Source organism: Trichosurus vulpecula, chromosome 5 (genome assembly GCF_011100635.1).
Source record: "Trichosurus vulpecula isolate mTriVul1 chromosome 5, mTriVul1.pri, whole genome shotgun sequence".
Taxonomy (NCBI): domain Eukaryota; kingdom Metazoa; phylum Chordata; class Mammalia; order Diprotodontia; family Phalangeridae; genus Trichosurus; species Trichosurus vulpecula.
Window position 1 is genome coordinate 215,489,193 of NC_050577.1, and position 21,710 is coordinate 215,510,902.

General features: G+C 43.9%; 1 protein-coding gene across 1 annotated transcript in view; it reads right to left on the reverse strand.

Annotated features, from left to right (window-relative positions):
• Positions 1 to 7,506: 7,506 nt before the first annotated feature.
• APAF1 (apoptotic peptidase activating factor 1) overlaps positions 7,507 to 21,710 on the reverse strand; it is an 88,510-nt gene continuing 74,306 nt past the window's right edge. The window contains exons 23-27 of the mRNA XM_036761987.1: positions 17,302 to 17,421; positions 16,775 to 16,900; positions 16,229 to 16,354; positions 13,699 to 13,845; positions 7,507 to 8,339 (exon numbers count right to left, since the gene is read on the reverse strand). Of these exons, the coding sequence (XP_036617882.1) occupies positions 8,193 to 8,339; positions 13,699 to 13,845; positions 16,229 to 16,354; positions 16,775 to 16,900; positions 17,302 to 17,421 (666 nt within the window). The 3' untranslated portion in view covers positions 7,507 to 8,192. The remainder of the gene's footprint in view (positions 8,340 to 13,698; positions 13,846 to 16,228; positions 16,355 to 16,774; positions 16,901 to 17,301; positions 17,422 to 21,710) is intronic.

Here is a 21,710-nt window from a genome sequence, read left to right on the forward strand (position 1 = left end):
TGGATCTGAACTCAAGTCTTCCTGAGTCCAGGCCCAGCACCACCTACCTCCCTGGTGGTCGGGGAGGTGTTTTGAACCGGGAAATCACAGGGAAGGTGAATGTCGCTGGGGGGCAATTGAGATTCTCTTTCCAGGAATGGTAGCATCGAGTTGATTATTATTCCCAGAGAAAGACGTGGAAAGCAGGCATGTGTGGAAGAGGAGAAAGAGTATTGGGGAAGCGGCATGGCGTCCGGATGGCTGAAGAGTAGCAAACTTGGTGTCTGGCTGAGGCTAGTTAGGGAGAACTCTGAGACCCCAGGACGAAAGCTGGAGGTATAGGATGGTGGTAAAGAGGCCTGACATGAAGACGTCTGGGGACGTGTCTAGAGTCTGCTTCAGAAAAGCTGTTACAAAAAGCTCCTCCTGTTCCCTGACCCTTAGACCGTGGCCTCCTGGAGATCAGGGACATTTTTTTGACTTTCTTTGCATCCCCAGTACCTAGCACAGAGACAGCAAGATGGTGCAGGGGATAGAGCGCCACCCTGGCGTCAGGAAGATCTGAGTTCAAATCGAGCCTGAGATACTTCCTACTTATGTGACTCTGGGCACAGCACGTCACCTCTCTCTGTCTCCGTTTCCTCATCTATAAGGTGGGGGTAATAACAGAACCCACCTCCCAAGCTTGTCGTGAACATCAAATGAGATAATTGTGAAGCACTTTGCACGGTGCCTGGCATACAGTAAACGCTATGTAAATGTCACCTATCATTATTATTAATAAATGCTGGTTGTTTAATCAAAAATAATTTGGGTGTAGCAGTTCCATCGTCAAGAATAAAAAATAATACTTTAAAAAACCACGTAGACAAATCTGTTCCATTCTCTATCTATTGCACCCCTTCCATCTGCATCTTTAGATGCTACTGGAGTGATCTGGCACGGTGCCTGGCACATTTAATAAATGCTTGTCAGCTGGCTTAACTGAGTTTCACACTAAGGCTTTCTACAGACTCATTTTTCTTTCCTCGGTCCATGCTATTTTATGAGGTGATCTTGCTTATAACTTTCCACAATCTTCCTCTATGAGATTTTGCAAATGAGTTTATATCCTAAATTCATTTTGCCCTCGGGGGCCTATTATTGTCGCCTAGAAAGGAGACAAAGCATTTGCCGAGTTGGTTTCTGGGTCCTTTGGGCCTCCCTATTGTATTTACTTGCTTTTATATCAGTTAAACATCTGAAGGAAATGGCGACTATCAATGTCAACGTCTTTCTTTACCCATTTCTCGTTTCTCAGCTTCAACAGTGAATCTGAATGTCAGGTTGGAGATATTATCGCTGTATTCCTTGTCTTTTTCATCTAGCGCCCTTCATGAAGAAAGACAGTATCACAGTATCCTAAAGAAAGATGCACGGTCAGTATGAGGCTGCAACCCATCACCAATGATGACTGACGCGGAATTCAAGGACACCCCTGGTTACATACACACAATCCGCTTTTTCTAGCCTTCGTTGATGGCTGACATTTATCAAGTTTATAATAAAAAGAAAATATTTTAAAAATGGATATTTTCTACTGCGAATAACTTAGCTATTCTCAGCCACACAATGATCTGAAGGACTTCTGATGACGGGTGCTATCCATCTCCAGAGAAAGAAGTGGTGAAGCCTGAAGGCAGATTGAAGATATTTGTTCTTTACTTTCTTTATTTGGGGGTTTATGTTTTTTGTCTGTGTGTTTTTTTACAGCATGCTTATGTGGAAATGCATTTTACAGGACTACACATATATAACCTATGTCAAATTGCTAGCCTTCTCAATGTGGGGAAGGGAGCAAGAGAGGGAGAGAATTTAGAACTCAAAATTTGGAGAAAAAAAGAATGTTAAAATTGTTTTTACATGTAATTGGGGGAAATAAAATATCAAATAAAAATAATTTTTAAAAAATAAATAAAAATGGGTATTTTCAAAGTCAAGTATGATAAAAAAGGAGGGGAGACTGGTAATAATAAATGAACAGCCAGAGACTACATTGGTTTTTATAAACTATTAAAAGCTGAGGAAAGGCTCGAGAATACCTTAGAGGGTTTCTCTGTGGAGAGTTTATGGAAAGACATGGAGAAGAATAGCCCAGGACAAAAGGGCATGAATGGACTATGATCTGAAGCAGTGGACGGAGTACTGAGTGACACATGAGGAGATCACAACTTCTTTGAAGTAAATCAAAACTCTGAACTTTGTAGAGCCCAGGGGTCTCCTCTCAGTTTGCAAGTAATTCCGAGTACTTCAAGTGTACCTGTTGGGGTCCAGTTTGATCAGCTAGCTGGAACCAACAGACTCCAGTTCAAGTGTGAAATGAATGCTCTCTGTATTGATAAATTCTAGCCCAGGGTGATCTCAAATTACAAAGGCAGAATTTTTATTCACTTCTGTCAGATAAGCAATATTCCCAGTTCTAGAGGCCTGACCTCATAAATGAATTTACAACGAACACCCATGATTCATTTTCCTTCTGAAGCATAAAGAGAGATGAAAATTTCACAAGTCTTGGTCCTTTGACAACGCCATTGAACTTGGGGGCAACCACTTCAAAGGCTGGCTCCCCAGAAGGGAGATTGATCACAAGTCCAACTTCTTGAAGCTGTGCCCTGACCACATTCTGCCAACTCAGTCTAGGGGGCTTCTGCAGACAAACAGCCCACCAGAGGCACATCTTCCTAATTTGGGAGTTTTAATAACTGTATAACACATCGGGGTTCCTGAGGGGAAGAAGGGCGACAAGTCATGAATCTATTCTAATTACTATCTTCAGAGAATTGAATTAGAAAGAAATCATTTTCTCCTTCTCTAAAGGTAAATTAATTAGAATAGATGCCCATACTTGCTGACTTGAATGCTCCAGAGATATGTTTATAAAGACAAAGTTTGGTAGCAAGTTTTGAAAACCGAATAGCCAAGTAAAGTTTTATTTTAAGCTCAAGGGGCATGACGATAACAAGAGTCAATAATTTTCAATTTGAGAAACTGAAGGAAACTGGTCTAACAGTTTGGCTGCTATGGAAGATAAGCTTACTTAGGGCAGGGATTGTTTCATGTCTCCCTGTATCAACAAAGCCACACACATCAATAAACCAATCCACAAAAAGCATTTTCCAAGTGCCTGATATGTATATTTCACAAGGCACCGGGGAATACAATGACCAAAAAATGAGTCTCTGCCCTCAAGTTTATAATGACAATAAATAACAATAATAAATGTCTCTTGAGTGAACTGGATGTAGCAATAGAAACAAGGCAAGTTCTATAGACTTTGACCCACTCAGGCAAGACAAGTCTTCATTCCTTTCTAAACTGAACCCATGACTTTCCTGGATGTTTTCTTTCATGTCCCCACATTGGGTACTTTCATCTCCCCACTCTCTACTCTACCCCTTTTCATGTATTTGTCTTCCCCCATCAGAATGTAGCTTCTTGAGGGCAGGGGCTGTCTTTCTAACTGCATTTGTAACCTCAGTCCTTAGCACAGTGCCTGGCGCTTAATAAATGTGTGGTCTCTTCTTGTCCCCCTAGTTGGTGATGATGGTGGTGGTGGTGGTGGTGATGATGACACTGTTATATAATGCAATTAAATTAAAACTTGAATCCACTTTTTTTTGATAAAACAGAATGTGTCAGTGATATATCTGATGTTGCTCGACTCAGAAACTCATACAGTTTCTGGCTATGTTTTAGGAGAGAGGTCCAAAAACTGAATAGCAACTCCTATTTCTAAGTCATTTTAAGGTTCACCTTTCTTCCAAGATAATGAGATAGGTAAATATGACGTTATACTTTCCATTTTACACATGGGCACGACTGAGAATCGGAAGAGTTCAGTGTTGTGCCCAAGGCCACGGAACCAGAGCAGGGCTGCCTGGTGGATAGCAAGATTCCTTTATCCCCTGAAATGTTCCAAGATGGACTTAACCATCCGATGGGGAGGGTACAGAAGGGAATCCTTCCCCAGGACCAGAGAAAACTTAAGGTTCTATCTGACTCTAGGGACCTATAATCAATAATATCTAACACTGATATGCCACCTACTATGTGCTGGGCACTGTGCTAAGCACTTCACAATTCCATCTCATTTAGTCCTCACAACAGCCCTGAGAGGTAGGTGGGGTGGGTGCTCTTATCTTCATTTTAAAGATGAGGAAACCGAGGCAACAGAGTAAGTAATTTGCCCAGGGTCCCACGGCTAGGAAGTGTCTGAGGCTAGATTTGAACTCAGGTCTCCCTGACTCCAAGCCCAGTACTCTATCCACTGTACCAACTATGGTAAAATGGCAACAGTGATAGGATGCTTTAAGACTTGCAATGAGGCTTCTATGCCTGTTCATCACATGATCCTCACCCCAGAGAAAGGCAAGACAAAAAGTAGCATTATCCCCATTTTACAGATGAGCAAACAGGTTCACCCTGCTAATAAGAGGGGAAGTTGGGCCTCCCATAATAACAAAAAAAAAAAGCCCTGTCTCCTTAACTTCCCCCCACCACACACACACACACACACACACACACACACACACACACACACACATAAAGCATGTGAACACATTAAAGCAACTAATGGCTGAGTCATGGCCAACCAGGAAACAGATGCAAAGTTACTCCAGAAACCAGCCAAAGCACTGCATTAAAATAATTTCAGGACTAGGCTGATTTAACCTGTTTAGAAGGAACCCTGCAGATATGGAAATACCCAGTGGTGGTTTATGTACACATGTGGTGGTCATCCTGCCTGAACAGCCTTCAGGGCAGCCCGGCTACAAAATTCTACTCTCTATTGGAAAGGATTCTCCCTCCTGCCACTGTGGACACCCTGGTTAATTCCACCAAAGAGAGAGAGAAGGGGAGGGCAAGACATACACGTAGATTCATCCAGAAGAGACCAGACATCTGAAGAAAGCTCATAAGTGGCAAGCCTGAAGGAGGCTCATAAATGGGTCTTATTTTTTTCAACCAGCCTTGATATGGCCCAGCCCGATGGCATTTTGGACAAAGACTATGTCTATCTGTTTGCTTGTAGAGGAAGAGACGTTTCAAACAGGATTCCAAAAGTTTATTCATACAAATAACATCTTTAAAAATTCATTAAAAAATGTATAGCAAAGGGAAAACAAAAGGATTCATGTACAAACTGGTAGCATTTGATAGACGCTTACACAGTAAGAGGTATACAATGTGGTCACAGAGAAATGAGCCAGAGGACGAGCTGGGACTCCCAATACAAACACCAGAATGGTCAGGGGGAACTGCTTAACAGGGTCCCAAGAGAGCGACAAAACAAAGCCATCCTTCCTCTGGAGTCACTGCTCACCTCAGAAGGGGCCAGCCCTTGTCACTAAATAATCAAGTCAGACTGTGCTTTTTCCTTTACTATCCTATCTTGGAAGCCCTGGATGGGGAAGGGTCTTTTGATGGGGGAGAAGGCACATACACAAATAATAACCCTTAAAACAAAAAATATACAAACACGTTTTCAAAGTATTATATTTTAAAAGTAATGCCAAAGTGACGAGAGGTGACACGGTACAGGAGAGGGCACTGGTCTTGGAGTCAGAAACCCCTGGATTAAAATCCTACCTCAGACACTTACTAGCTGTGAGACCCTGGGCAAGTCAGCTAACATCTCTGTACCTCAGTTTCCAATTCTGTAAAATGAAAGGGTAGGATCGGATGGCTTCCAACGCTCCCTTCCAGTTCTAAATCTATACTTCTACGAACAAACTATGCGTGGCTTTGTGTAATAAAGGTATTTCTGAAAAAGTGCACACATAATTATTGCTATAAATCCAATTCTGACCAGACAAAAGGGAAAACTATTTACATGTTCCTTCTAAAGGGAAAAACAACCACCATAACAACTTCAGATTGTCATATTTTGGTTCTGGCTAACACAGCATACACCTGAGAATGTTTTTTCTCTCCTGAATACGAGAAAAGCTTAGCTCCTGGAGAACAGCAGAGGGTCGGGGGTGTTCTTTACCCTCCTTGCCCCTCAATGAGCTCTAAAGCCATCCTGAATGCTGGATTTCCATTCTAGAAACATGTTCCACGATGGATGTCCTTGCTCACAACAAGTCTGTCAGCTGAGCACAGATGACAGGAAGCTTGTCAGTTCCACGCCCACAGGTGACATCAGTCATTGCATCAAGGTTCCAGCACAGAACTTGAGTTTCTCATCTGGACTTCTTTTCTTAAGACTGGCAAACTGCATTTAAAAAATGCAAAAAGCTTGGCTCTTGTTAAGCACCTCCACTTAACAGAGATAACAAGCCACATTTCTGGAACACTTTGATGAGGACCAAGAGCTTCTCCCTCCAGTATGATGGTGAAAGTGCTATTGATCCCCACCTTATAAGACTGCAAAAGTGAGGCTAAGAATGGTGAAGGGATGTGGCCAAGGAGGAAGGGCAGGACTCCAGCTCTGGTGGTCTCATTTCCCAGCTTTCATGTTGCAACAGAAAGAATGCTGGGCTTGCTCATTCAGCCACTCATGATCTGCAGGACCTCAGGCAAAGTCACCTCACCTTTCCAGGCCCCATCTGTAAAAAAGGACTGTCTAAGGGAGCTCTATGCTACAATAATGCTCCTCTACTTCTCCATTCTCTTCCTCCTGCTAGTGAATGCTGATACAATTTTGCCTCCAATTGAGTGGCACTCTCTGGTTTGGCTGGACCATTTAGCAGATTTCAAAATAGTTAATGCCGAGATATCCATGGCACCCCAACATGGAACATCCACTTTTCACACACTTTTTGAAGAGGGGGAAAAACCCTACGAAGTTACACCTGGCATTGCTGAGAGTTATAAAGCCCTTCCTTTAAACACAGACCAAGTCCTAGGGTGTTCTGTGTTCATAAAAAAAAAATAACAGCAGTTTTAAAATCTCATTGAGATGGAAGGGACCTTCAATGACCATCTAGTTCAATTTGTAGATAAGGAAACTAAGACCCAGTGAGATTAGCAGAGGTCATGCAGATAGGCCTATCAAAGCCTAAATCAATCTATAGTTAAATTTTCTCCAACAAAGATGGGTTTCCCCTACCCCAAAATTATTTTCCAGTAGAAATGGAATTTCTGGAAAAGGATTCTAATAAACTAGGGCTCAGACAATGAAGCATTCTGACCAGGATGTAGGTGTGAAGGGACTGAAAGCCCATGACATCAGTTCCAAATCACATTTCTAGAGTCTCCTAATGGCTGGCCCACTATGATCTCCCTGGTACCATGTTCACTGTAGGGGAGGTTGGTAATGAAAATATTTGGGCTAATGGATTTGGTTTTTTCTCATCCTTCCATAATGCTTTATAAAGGAGCAAGTTTGAAATTTAAAGGTTCATGGTTCTGAGTCAATTGAAGTCAACACTGCAACCACAAAATATTTTTATAGCAATTTGGGCAGGGAGAGCCCAGACCTGTGATTTCACTGGTAGAGATCCTGGTATGGAAATTCCCTCCACCAATGCAGATCAGCTTCTCATCTGCCATTTACAGTCTTAAAGAATTGCCTGGGACACTGACAAATTAAATGACTTTCCCCTATACAGCAGAGGCAGGAAGTGACCCCGTGTCTTCCGTCTGATCCCAAGGCCGGCCAGCCCACCAGCTGCTACAATACACTGCTTCTCATAAAGCACATTTATGAGTTACAAAACATGATAAATTAAAAGAGAGTCTCTTTCACTTAAATGCCTTCTCCCACAATGTGGCGGGGGTGGGGGGAAGGGAGGTAAGAGGTGCTTTGTGAAGGCACCTCTCTAGATCGACCCCTCCAAGCCTGAAAGGCATTTATCCTACTTTCCAGATATCTATTCTCTTTTTACTGAGCCTCATTAATTATGTCAATCAATTTGAATATATCTGAAAATAGAATTATATCAACAGTATAACAAGCTACATAAATTTTCTTTTGCATCCAAAAGTACAAACTGTTAACAATAATAATGATTATGGAAAACAAGATTAAAGGTGCACTCATTTGGGGAAAAATCTACATAAACATTATTCATCTGACAACAAGCACGTGTAATGAATTCAATACTGCAAAATGATTCACAGTTTAGTAAAACTTGACATACAGAGTCTGAGTGGGACCTCCCCCACCCCCAATTCCAAAGCACCTAGCCACAAGCAGTCAAGGATGACTTACACTGAGCATAGCAATATCATTCTAATGTTTGCAGGACATATAAAATTCCAAGGTTATCAACAGTCACATATGTTTTGAAAGTAGGAGACACGAGTATTGTCTTGAGGTTAGTTCCGTTCGTATAGAAGGTCTGCAGGGATTCGCCGGTGTCCACGTTCCACCACTATCAAAAGACAAAAGAGAGTCTCAGATGGAGTTAATGGCCTTACACAGAGAATTACAAAATCAGAGAATCTGAGAGCTGGAAGGGGCCTCAGCAGCATTCGACTCATGACTACAATGAAGAGTTGTATGTATCCCCTGCAAGCCGTCGTCTGCATCTGTGTTGGTAACCAAAAATGGGCTCCTTAGCACTTAGTCAACAAGTGCCCTTGACTAGTTTGGCTTTTTCCCCTGAACTGAATGCTGTTTGTATGTTGGGTTGGAGTAAGCTTGTCGGCCCCTTCACCTTGCTTCCCTTGCTTAAGCTGATCGAAAGAACCTGTGCTTTCCCAGTCAACCCCTTCACCTTGCTTAAGCAGATTGAAAGAACCTGTGCTTTCCCCGGCGTACCTTACACCCCCCCGCAGAAACCGGATGGTTAAAAGCAGCTCCCGTTGGAGCCAGAGGCTGCTATAGCCACAGCCACAGCCACAGCCGAAGCAGGAGCTGCCAGTAGCAGAGCTGACCTACGGGAGGAAGCTGAACAAGGACTTCAGGCCAGTGGGTAATCTTTTTACCATAGAAGGGGGAAGCATGATTTTGCTTTATGCAATCATGCTTCTCTGTAGCCTCCTGGTTACTCTTTCGAGGCGTACTTATTGGGCCTGGAAGCTTTTGATCAATATATCAAAATGGGGTTGCTGGTTCATGGGTTGGTTACTGTGGAGCCTAAATATATGTTTTGATTCTTCTGCCTTCTACTTTGAGAGTTTCTTATATCCGGCGGTTCCGAACTTTTCAGACATATATATGATCCTCTTTGAGATTATAAACTCTGCCCTCCTAATACAGCATCCCATCTCTCCTCCACTCCCAAGCCCACTGAAACCCAATCCAACTGTAGGCAAGGGTCCCCTGATGAGGGCAGGGGCCTCATGGAGAGAGGGTCACTGAAGGACAGTGTGGGGTTAGGAAGGCCTGGGTTCAAATCTTGATTCTGGTATCCGACCTCATCTAAAAACCACTTAAACTCTGAGTGTCAATCCCCTCCTCAGCAAAGTGAGTTGAAGACACACAGTACCTGCCTACCTGGGTTGTTGTGAGTTCCAGGAAGTCTGCATAGAAAGCATTTTGTAAATGGTAGAGCGCTATCTAACAGCCAGGTACCTTCCTTCATTATCTTGTTTTTCTCACCTTCTGGATAAGGCTCTGAAGAAGCCAGTCCAAAGATGAGGACCATGCTCCCATTATTCTTACCTATTTAATACTCTTTAGACTCTTAAGACATGTAGATTAAATGACTGCTTTTTGTAATTTCAATAAGAGTATTCATTTATTATCTACCAGTCAGCCTACACGAAGCAATCCATCAACATGCATGTATTAAGTGCCTACTATGTGTCAAGCTTTGTGCTAGTCATAGGGTTACAAAGACAAGAATGAGATAATTCCTGCCCTTAAGGGGCTCAAAGTTTATAGAGGAAGATAACACACACATAGGTATAAAGGGAGATATAAAATAAATACAAAGTTATTTGGGGGAAGGACTGCCAGCTGGGGAATCCAAAAAGGCTTCAAGAAGGAGGGTGGTCTTTGATCGGGCTGAGTCAACCAACAAGCACCTTATAAAGTGCCTGCTAAGTGCTGTGCTAAGCGCTGCTGGGGACACAAAGAACGTCCACAGACAGTCCCTGCTCTCTTGGAGCTCAGGGCCTGAGGAGGGAGACAACGTAGAAACAATTATGAACACACAAGACAGAGACAGGGTAGGCAATGAAGAAGCCAGGGATGGTAGAAGTGAGAGGTGAAGAGGCTCTCAGGCATGACCATGGCAGATGGAATGTTCTGGGGAAGATCAGCAAGGGCAGGCTGGTTGCATTCTACAGCACACAAAGTCTGCAGATGCAGACTGGAGTAAGGCTGGGAAGGGGCTTTAATGCCAAAAAGGGACGCTAAGGGGCCACTGCAGTTTATTAAGCAGGGGGATGTGGTCAAACTGTACTTTAAACAAATCAATTTTTGGCAGCTGAATGGAGGATGGATTTGGGAGAGAAAAAGAGGCAGGAAATTAGGAGGCTATTGAAATAATCGAGGAGGTGAGGAGAACCTGAAGTAGGTAAATTAGAAAAAAAAAGGGGGATGAGAGAAGGGGAAGTAGAAAGTGAGGGAGGCAGAAAGAGAGAGAAGAGAGAAGGGAGATGATATGCTATACCTAAAGAATCCTCGAGAATCAACTAAAAAACTATTTGAAATAATTAACATCAGCAAAATGGCAGGATAGAAAACAAACCCACATAAATCATCAGCATTTCAATATATTACCAACGAAGTCCAGCAGCAAGAGATAGAGAAATTCCATTTTAGATAACTGCAGACAAATAAAAAAAGTCTACCTGCCAAGACAAACCCAGGAACCACATGAACACAATTACAAAACACTTTTCTCACAAATAAAGTCGGATCTGAACAATTAGAGAAATATTAATTGCTCATGGGTAGGCAAAGCCAATATAATAAAAATGACAATTTTATCAAATTAATTTGCTTGCTCAGTGCCATGCCAACCAAACTACCAAAAAATTATTTTACAGAGCTATGAAAAACTAATAACAAAGTTATTATCTGGAAGAACAAAAGGTCAAGAATATCAAAGGAATCAACGAAAGAAAAGTGAAGGAAGGTGGCCCAGCAATACCTGATACATACAGGTTTTCAGAAGAAATCAAAGCTAATTACATGTATCTGGAAAAAATGCTCTAAATGATTGTTAATTAGAGAAACCACTCCACACCTATCAGATGGGCTAATATGATAGAAAAGGAAAATGACGAATGTTGGAGGGGATGTGGAAAAACTGGGACACTGATATACTATTGGTGGAGTTGTGAGCCATTCCAACCATTCTATTTGTAACTATGGCCAAAGGGATACAAAGTATGCCTACCCTTTGACCCAGCAATACCACTACTGAGTCTGTATCCAAAAGAAAAAAAAAGCAAAGGGATCTGTATTTACACAAATATTTATAGCAGCTCTTTTTGTGGTGGTAAAGAATTGAAAATTGAGACTGTTGCAATACTATTATATATAAGAAATGATGAGCAGACTGTTTTTGGGAAAACCTGGGAAGACTTATGTGAACTGATGCAGAGTGAAGTGGGGGCAAATGGTAACCAGGGCACCAATTCTTCCTAAGGGGGACATCTGTGCCCTGGGAATTGATTACAGAAGCATTCCTGAATGGCCAGGTGGCAATGGAGATTTTTTTATAACTCAAAATATAATTCATTTAAATGAGACCAAGAAGTCTGCTCGGTCCAGGTGAAAGAGCAGAGCCTGGCATCTGAGGACCCAAGCTCCTCTGCTTCTAGTGCCTCCTGCCAGGGCAACCTCAAGCAAGTCAGTGCTCCTCTTGGGGTCTATTTCCTCATCTATAAAATGACAGGCCTGGCCTTCTAGGTGCCTTCTGGCTCTAGATCCATGAAGCAACTCAAGTCCATTGATTAATAACCCACAATGTGCCAGGCACTGTGCTGAGCACGAGGCATACAGGGATAAAAAACAGTCCTTGCCCTCCTACAAACTATGTAAGAGAATCTCAAAATGAGTTCTCTGGGCATACAAAGAAACATACCCTAATTTACCTGTTGTACAAAGAGATTTCCTATATGATAAAACTCCAACTAACTAGAACCCAGCGAGGCAGAATGCTTAATTAACCAGAATTCTTTTCTAGACTTGGATTTTATCAGAAAAAAATAACCAATAATCCTAAGAATGAGTATAGTGGCTGAGATTCATGAATACAGCCAGCTCATTAGCTCATTTGGGCCTTACAGCTACCCTCACACGAATACATTCAACCCTGTCTTATAAACTGGGCAAACTGATGCTACAAGAAATTAAACATCTAACCCATGATCACACATGGAAGTGGCAGTGCCAAGCCTGGTGCCTGGAGCTCTTCCACCTGACTCCAAGCAAATCCAGGGCATTGGGAAAAGTCCTGAACTAAGAGTATTACATTTGGGATCTGGGCCTACGTCCATCTGGGGGGGGGGGTGCCAGAGGCTCAAAAATGTGACCTCAAGTGCTCTCAGAAAGACCCTAGGCATTCCTCCCAGGGCATTCCCAGACCCTGCCCTCTGCCACAAGGGGGCAGCAAGAACAACAGCAAAGACACTGATGTAACTAACCCCGCCAAGCTGACAAAGCACCTTACAGCCACTGCCTCACAAAGGCAGGCAGGTAGTACAGGTATGACTGTTCCCATTTTACAGATGAGTAGAAAGGGGAGAAGAGACTTGCCTGCAGGTGCAGAGCTGGGATTCAGGCCCAAGTTTTTCTCACAACTCCAAGGCACATGATCTATTCACTACAGCACACTGCCAATCTCCCTATTAGGCACAGAGGGCAGGGCCATGTCAACAAGGCACTTCCTTGCCAAGCAGCATGCCCAGCAGACACACAGATCCCCCCAAGGGATGGGACATTAATGCTCAGGAGCCCCAGACAACGCCGTGACACTATTTCCATGGGTGGGAGGCTCCTCTGGGCTTTATGTTTCATCTTTGATCAATTTGAACTACCACAAGACATCCAAGCGACCCATAGAACTTAAAACTCCTGGCCTCGCTCCTCCTCTTTCAATATCCTTGATAACACTAAGCGGGCCAGCTCAGAGAGCAGACAGAGTGTGTGTGAGTGGGAATGTGAGTGTGTGTGTGTGTGCATGTGCGCATGCACATACACAAATGTGTTCCTGCTAACCATCCACAACCCTCAATACTGAACCCATCCCAATTCCTCTCAGCTTGACCACAGCCAGCGGACAGGCTACAAGTCTGACAAGAGTGCCACGCCACACCCTCCCTAAGCTACAGCGTTCTCCCCACTCTACTGTGTGTGTAGAAATGCTCATTTTATTTGGTATCTGTTAAATTCAGAATGAACATTTAAGACTTATTACATTAAATTTAAATTTAAAAAAGATTCTAAAAGAAGGCATTCCAGTACCCAGGTGGCTCCAAGTTTTGTGATCTGTACCACAGCTGTACCATAAGCAGTACCGGAGGTATCACTGAGGCAGGGAGCCCCCAGGGAGCAAACTGAACCAACGCAGTCCAGCACCTGCTTTGTAACTGATGAGTTGGAGGTTAAGTGACTTGCTCAGGACCATAAAACTGGTATGTGGCAGGACTTGAACCCAAATCTCCCTAAGTCCAAGATCAGCTCTCTCTCCACTACACCAAGGCTGCCCCTTGTTTATAGGAAAGCAATGACAGCACCTGTCCTGGCTGCCTGCCTCAGTCCAAGGCAACAAGCCCTTCACGGCCCCTCCAGGGCCCAGCTCCCACCTCTCATGCTCAGAATGGCCTTACCTTCAGGTAGCCCCCAGCTGACACGAGCATTCTGCCATCAGGAGAAAAGCGCAGGTCGGTCACCCAGCCCACGTAGGTGGCCTCTCCTTTCTCCACAGTCACAGGAACACAGGAATGAAGCTGCTCGCCAGTGGAGACGTTCCATATCTACACACACACACACAGACAAGAGGAAGGGCATCAGCAGCAGCAGTCGGAACCAAACCTGCTTCTACGTCAGAGCTGGAGGCCACCTCCCCCTCCCTGGACCTTCCACCCTGGTGGTGGATTCTCCAAACCACAGCACCAGGGATGCAAAAAGGAAACCAACAAGACTCAGTTCTTCCTACACAAGATGTGAAGACACAACAGAAACTTACCACAAAAATAGGGAGAAAACCCTGCCCAGAACCAAGCCTCTCCTGGCAGTCATACACAACCCTCCATCTTCCACCTCCAAGCCTTTGCTACTGGCTCTGCCTCCTGCCTCATACACCCTCCTTTCTTATCTCTGCCTTTTACAGAAGAATCCTGGGATTTCCCTAAGAGTCAATTCAAGCATCATCTTCTCGATGAAGCCTTACCTGATGCCCCTAGCTGCTGCTGTCTTCCCACAAAATGTTACCTGGATTTATTCTGTCTCTAATTTGCATGAGGTAGCTGTGGCAAAGTGGATGGAGAGGTGACCTCAGGCATGAAGACACGGGTTCAAGACCTGCTTCTGACAGAGATTCCCTGTGTACTCGTGCGTGTCTATAAACATACATAAATGTGTACATGTAGTACATGAGATACACAGTATCTGTGTTACATGCACTTACACATAGATACACGATCTCCCTGTGATTTCTGGTGCAGGGAGTTCCTTCCACAGATGCAGGTTGGGGACTTGCTCAGGGTCACATGCCAGGTATGGGTCAGAGGCAGGACTTGAACCCAGGCCTCTCTGGCTCTGTCTCCACTGTCTGAAGCCTTTCCGTGTCTGAATACTGCACTCTACATCCAAGTTTACATCAACAGGCACCACCAAAGAAGCACCCAAGAATGGCATGGAGTGCCAGAGACTAAGTGCCAGAACTGAACTTAGCACTTGGGACAGAAAGAAGAGAGTGAGGTGGTGGCAGCTCTTACCAAGTGAGGCAATGTACATAGGAGGGTTCATATGTAAGTCTTAGGGGACAGTGGCAAAGCAGATGCCAATGCCAGGGAAACCAGAGGACACAGTGTCAAAGCACAGAAAGACTGGCAAGAGATTTGATTGGAAAAGGTCAGTACTGTGGTCAAAGGCATCAGCAAGGAATATTGATGGCCTACCCACTGCAGCACTGGTACCCATGGCCTGGTACCTGGCCTGTCTCCGGTTTGGGGTCGGATGGCTGGTTTTTTAACACTGGGTCTATGTCACCCAGGCTGGAAGTGCTACAGCTGCCACTCATGGGCCCAATCTCACTGCTAACCCACTCAGCACAAAACCTTGGACCCACTCCATTTCTGACCTGGGTCACCTGTTTGCCCCCCACCACACTGGCGCTGCCTTAGTGACAAGTGACAACATCTGACTGGCACAGCTCACCGTAGCTCACAACTGCCAAGCTCAAGAGAACCACCACCAGCATCGCCCTCCCCAGAAGCAGGCGTGTGCCCAACACCTAGCTACATGGCTAATGCTAAAGGTCCCACAGGGAAGTCTCCATCATGTTTCACAGTGATTTAGAGATGGATGAGGACAAGAGCTACCCAAGACAAAAAGGTACGGATGGGTCGAGCAGCCCCGGCAGTGTAGTCCTGGCTCCCCTGAAGAAGCACTGTCACATAAACACGTGGTCTTAGCACAGACCAAAGGGCCCTTAGTTCCCAAGTAAAACTGGTCTGAGAGACACATGCACTTCTTAAACCACAAGGAAATGAGAGCCATCCAGCTGCAAGCACACCTACCCTTTACCTACCAAAAACCTTCTATGTTTAATATCTGAAATGCTCATCTCTCCTCCACTGATTAACAAACAGCAGAGGAGCAGACCCTGGAAAAAGACAATACCTTGGGCTGCCTGTTTCATGGTCAAAGGATTCAGAATGATTGGGCTTTCTTTCTTTCTTCTCTAAAAAGTATTCACTTGTCATTTGAGAAGACAAAGGAACATTTTAAAGAATTATTTTCCCCTCTAATTCTGCCAATATAAACTGAGCCCAGTCCCTTTTAGAGTGAGGATGACTCCTCCAAGCTCCCACTACTAAGACTCTAAGACAGAAAGCAACAGCAAATGACTGGGCCTGCCCCACCCCACCCCACCCCGCCCCAAAGAAAAGCTTGGCCCAGACGGCAAACCGATCCTCCTCTGATGTAGGGTGAGGCTATAAAAACAGCATGCACAGAACCTTCCAGAAGATCAAACAAGGATGAATGCAGACAGCTCAAGAGCCTTGAAGGAAAGGAAGGGTTCTGAGAGGCTGATGTGAGGAGGGAGGGCATCCGGAGGATGGGGCACAAGGGTGCTGACCCCCCAGACAGCAGGCAAGAGAAGCAGTGGGAGCGTGGCACCAAGAGCCATACCCTGATTTCTCCGTTGTCATCTCCTGTCGCCAGGAGGGTGCTATCCCCAGAGAAGACAGAGCATCGCACACAGCCTTCGTGACCCCGCAGCTCGTGAAGAGCCAGTCGGCTCTCAAAGCTCCAAATCTAAGGGAAAAAAAAAGGTTTTTAAGAAAGTAAGATAGCTCTTCCATAAGCAGAGGAAAAACTATTTAGACTGCCCAGGAACTGCCAACTGTTTTAGAGAATGCATCAGAATAATAACTGACACAGAAAAAATAATCAGATCAGACAGGATTAAAGGCCTCAAGGCATATGTATTTTGATCCGGTAGATATGCAAAAAAACTAATTTTATCAGTGTGAGCGAACTCCCTCACCAAACAAAACCATAATCCAGCTATGACTTCACAGATAAGTCTGAGGAAACAATTTAGGCTTCAAGAGATGAAATGTCTCAAAGGTGGCATTTGAACTCAGGTCTTTCTGAGGCCACACCCAGCACTTGATCCACTGCTGCCTAAGGAGACTGATTCACTCACGTGCAAATCCCGATTCACCAAAATACCTTTGCAGTCTTGTCAGCAGAGGCAGATGAAAACTTGGTGCCATCAGAAGAAACATCACAGGATAAAACTGTACCTCGGTGGCAAACAAAGTCCTTCTCTACTTTGCCAGTAAGGATATTCCAAACCTTTAAAAAAATACAAGAGAGAGGGGTATTGTGCCAAGAGTACTCTAAATCTGTGAGCCCACTCATGAATAGAAGAGATTGATTCCAACCATAACACGTGAGCTGTGATTTTTTTCCAATCAGTTCATCTAAAGAGCTAGAAGTCAACAGAGCTAAGAAACAACAGGTATGACCAGTCCCTGCTGGAACCTTCTCACAGCCTGGAGGGCCCTAAAGAGCTAAAAGAAAAGGAAAGGACGCCAATGGAAGCGCCTGATGTGGGCGAGAGAGTCCCTGGAGAGAGGCTCCCCAACACCACAAACATTCAGGTCTCTGACTTCATCCACGAAGTTTCTACAAGGTCATCCAGGGGCCTGATGAAGATGCCAACAGTGACCACAGCCGCTCGAGCTTCCAGTTACCTTCACTGTGCCATCAAATGACCAAGTCAGGAGCCGTGAATTCTGCAGGAGCCTAAAGTCCTTCACGGGCTCTTGGTGCGCTTTGAGAAACACAAACTCCTCCGACTGCCAGTTCCACACCTGTACGACAAAGGGATAAAGTCACCAGTTAGGAACCCTGCTTGGACATACATACCTCTGTGCCGCCCGATGGAGAAACGTGCTACCCCACATACACAGGCACAGTAGCAGACGTTCAGTGGGGAAGATGTGAGTTTGGATCCTGCCTCAGACACTTAAAAGCAACATTCCAAAAGCAAAGGTCTGCTCCTTTCATGCCCCTGCTCAAAAAGCTCCCAGAGCCCTCCAGTGCTTCTAGAATCCAATACAAGACCCTCTTTGGTATTTAATATCCTTTGTGGATATTAAATCTGGCTCACCTTCCCAGGCTTATTGCACATCACTCCTCTTCACAAACTCTATGATTCAGCTCTCCTTGCTGTTCCTTACAGCCCATCTCCAGTCTCTGCACCTTTGCATGGGCTGTACCCCATCCCCCAGATGCTCTCCCCCCTCACATCGGCCTCTCAGAACCCTTTCTTTCCTTCAAGGCTCAGCTTAAGCCTCCTGGTCTCCATGACTCACTCCCTAATATCCCCCAGACCTGCTCCCAAGCTGCTCAGGCCCTCCTTCTCAAACCTACTTCATATGTGTTCTGTACATACATTCTATGTGCTTCGATGTGGATGTGTTGTCTCCCTTGATGGAACATAAGCCCCTTGAGGGCACCCAGTGCCTGACACATAGCAGGTGCTTAATAAATTTTCGACAATGAAGTTTTGTGGTGGAAATAATACAAATTACTTATCCAGGTTTCTGAACCACAAAAATCTTTGCAAAAGCACAGATGTTAATTAACTGAAAACCCATAATGTTCCGGACTGGTCAGCTGATCCCTACACGAAGGTGAAGGAAAAAAAGATTTCATTCACCAAGCATTTATTAAGCTCCTGTTATGTACCAAACACTGGTAACAGCATCACCAACATCATCATCCCTGTTACCATTATTTTATGAACAGGCAGACATCTTTAGGAACAGAGGATAAAGTTCAGGGAGCGCCTGACACCTGAACCTCATTCTCATCTGAAATGACCAGAAGAAGGAAGAACATGTGCATGCGGGCACACACAGAGATAGTCACACATACACACGCAGAGTTGGGTACAGAAATAGACTTCATTCAACAGGGAAATGGGATGGGAAGAGGGGAGGAGGAATTAGGAGGAGGGTAGAGTAAATGAGGGATTGGTCCTAAGTAAAACAAACTCTAGCAATGTACAAAAATATTTACAGTTCTTTTTGAAGTGGCAAAAAATGGGACTCCTGAGTACATGTACCCATAAATTGGGAAATGGATAAACAAATTATGGTATATAAATGTGATGGAATACTGTTGTTCGAAACTCATATTAGCATATGACCTACCAGGATCCCAGAAGACTAATGATGAAACATGCTATCCACCTCCTGGTAGAGAAGTAAAAGGACCTCAAACACTCTACAAACATCTGCAAAAACATTTTTCAATTCTTTTTTTTTTAACTCTTCCTTCATCTCTCCCAGGAATTCTGGTTCGGTTTGTGCTCAAGCTGTGTTTTTCTCTGAAGCTTTGCTTGTAGACATTTTAGAGTCATTCTCTTCTTTTGAATAGGCATCTTACGTTTCTCTGACATAATAATAGCTCATTATGGTGTGGTTCTTTTTTTGTTTTCTCATTCTTCCAGCCTATTTCTTGAGTTTAGACTTGAAGTGAGGGTTGGTTTCTGGCACTTCTGGAAAGAAGGTCTGAGCTGCTTTCTTGGGGTTTAGAGTGACATGTTATTTCAGGATCTCAAGGACAGCTCAGGCTGAGGACCTTCAAATTTTCAGTGCTTCCAAAGTGGTCTGATTCAGGGCAAAGTCTGCTGTCCCCCTTGGTCTGAGCACTGCAAGATTCTGACCTTGGCATAGGTCTGTAAAAAAAAGATACTACAGGACTCCACTCCATTGGCCATCTGGAAGCTCTGCTGGTTCAGAGCTGCAGAACTGTAGACTCCCCTGTGGTCTGGGATTCCTGTCCTTGTTATTCCTCTGTAGGGGGGTGTCTACATGCTGGAAGTGAGACCCTGTTCTGAGATTGGGGTCTGAGTCACACTGCTACACTGCCACTGTGGGGGGGTTTCTGAATTTCTTATTTTTTCCATACACCACCCAGGGCCTCCTCATCTGGGAATTCCACTCCCATATACAGGTCCCCTTCTCAGTCCACCCTGGATCTGTAACCCAGAACAGAGGATTGGGCAAGAGACCTACCAATTCAGCCCTGTCCTCATCATCATGCCCTGTTGTGGGTCTACAAAGCTCCATGTGTGTCTTTCTGTACCTAGCTGGGCCAGACAAAGAAATCACTGTGACTTTTTATGGATTTCTCCATCAGGATTCAGTCTGGTGCATTTTCTAGATTCTTAGGAGGAATCTGTGGAGTAGAGCTCATCACACTGCTTCCTAACACTCCATCATTTTGGCTTTACTTCTTTTTTCCCAGTCTTTAAAAAATTTTATTTGTTATATGCAATGCCTGGGGCTGGGGGGGAGGGCCAGAAGATACAGGATGTAGGAGGTAACTATGAAGATGTAAAAACCAAGATATCAATGAAAAATTTTTTTAATCACACTTAGAAGTTCAGTTTCATGTAAATTCCTCATTTTGCTTTTCAGTTTTCTTTCTGTACCAGAATGGTCACATTTGTTAATGACTGTGCAGGTCACGGGGTTAAAGACTGGACTTGTGATTTTAGTGGCATTGGATACTCCCAGAGGAGCAAATTTCCTCTTACCACTGCAGATTCACATTCATTTTAATGGAAAGTGTGGGATCCCAAATTTGAACTTTAATATATTTTAATACAGTAAATGATATAATAATTTTATAAAAAATACTATTTCAAAATATATTAAAGCTCAAATTTGGGATGGTTAATATATTTTAAAATAAGATAGGGAACACGGTTGGTGTAGTGGATACAGCAGCCCTTCTTAAACTGTGAAAAATTTGGCAACAGTAAAAGGTTTCTGAACACACAACTAAAAATTAATTAAAAGTCAAATGCATAATGAAGCTGAGGTGTTTCTGGCAACACTTGTCTGTGTTGCATCATGCAACTCCACTGCAGCCTTGGTTCTGAACACGAAGGATGTACACTTTGCACTGCGCATGCCCTCAGGCCATGCAAAGGCAATAAAAGTTGCAGTGGAAAAAGTTTAAGAATCCTGGGATAGGGCACTACTTAACTGTCTTCTGCCTCGGTTTCGTCATCTGTAAAATAAGCTGGAGAAAGAAATGGCAAACTACTATAGTATCTTCACCAAGAAAACCCCAAAAAGGGTCATAAAGAGTCAGACATGAATGAAATGACTGAAGAAGAAAAAAATAAAATCAATTAATTTTATTATCCTGTTTACTGTCAATATATCTTTTATTAATTTAAATAAATCAGTCCCTCAATAAGTTATAAATTAGAGTTGCCCAAAGAGATGAGAAAGGCAGTGGTTTGTCCAGGGTCACAGCCAGCTAGTGTCAGATGTAGCATCTGAACTCAAGTTTTCCTGGCTCCGAGGCCTCTCTTCTACTGTATCATGCGGCCTCTCATTAAAATATTTTTAGAAACCAGCATTCTCTTCATCTGTGGCCCGTATGGAAACACTGACCACTCTAGCCTTACACCAACACTCACTAAAACTGACCTCAGCCTTCTGAGATCTAAGCCTTGTGACCAGGTCAGGATCACTTCTTCAACTCTACAGGACAACTTTCCTTCCTTTCAATCACTCCTCATTATGCTGCTTTTTAAAAATCTCAGATAGGCCACTTCTCAGAAACCTCGAGCAAGAGTTTTATTATAAGGATCTACACATCTGGGAACATTCCCTCACTTAAAAAGAGGCTGAGCAGGGGAAAGCGGGGGAGCTTCTAAGAGAGCATCACCAGGATGACTGCAGGGCTTCATTCTGGCTGGGAGACCTTGAACTTCAAGCTGGTTATAAAACTCTCTAACTTTATCTTCCTACAGGAAAGACAGGCAAACAGCTGCCTGGCAAGATTTCATCTGCTTCATTCCTATTTGTGGTCTAGTTTTACCCATTTCAAAGACATTCACGGGAGAAGAAAGGCAAGCATGTGCTGAGCTCAGGGCTCAAATGCCTCGGTCTAGATATCAGCACACCCAGGGGCTGCGTTAGTTAGCCAATCTCCATCTGGAAGCAAAATTCACCCATCGTATCTTATTCTTTTAATAGATCCCACAAAAAATAAAAAAGAGCTTGTTTATGACTTTGGGGGGTAGGATGGGAAGGGGGTATGATTTAGGCTTTTTTTTTAATTCTTAATA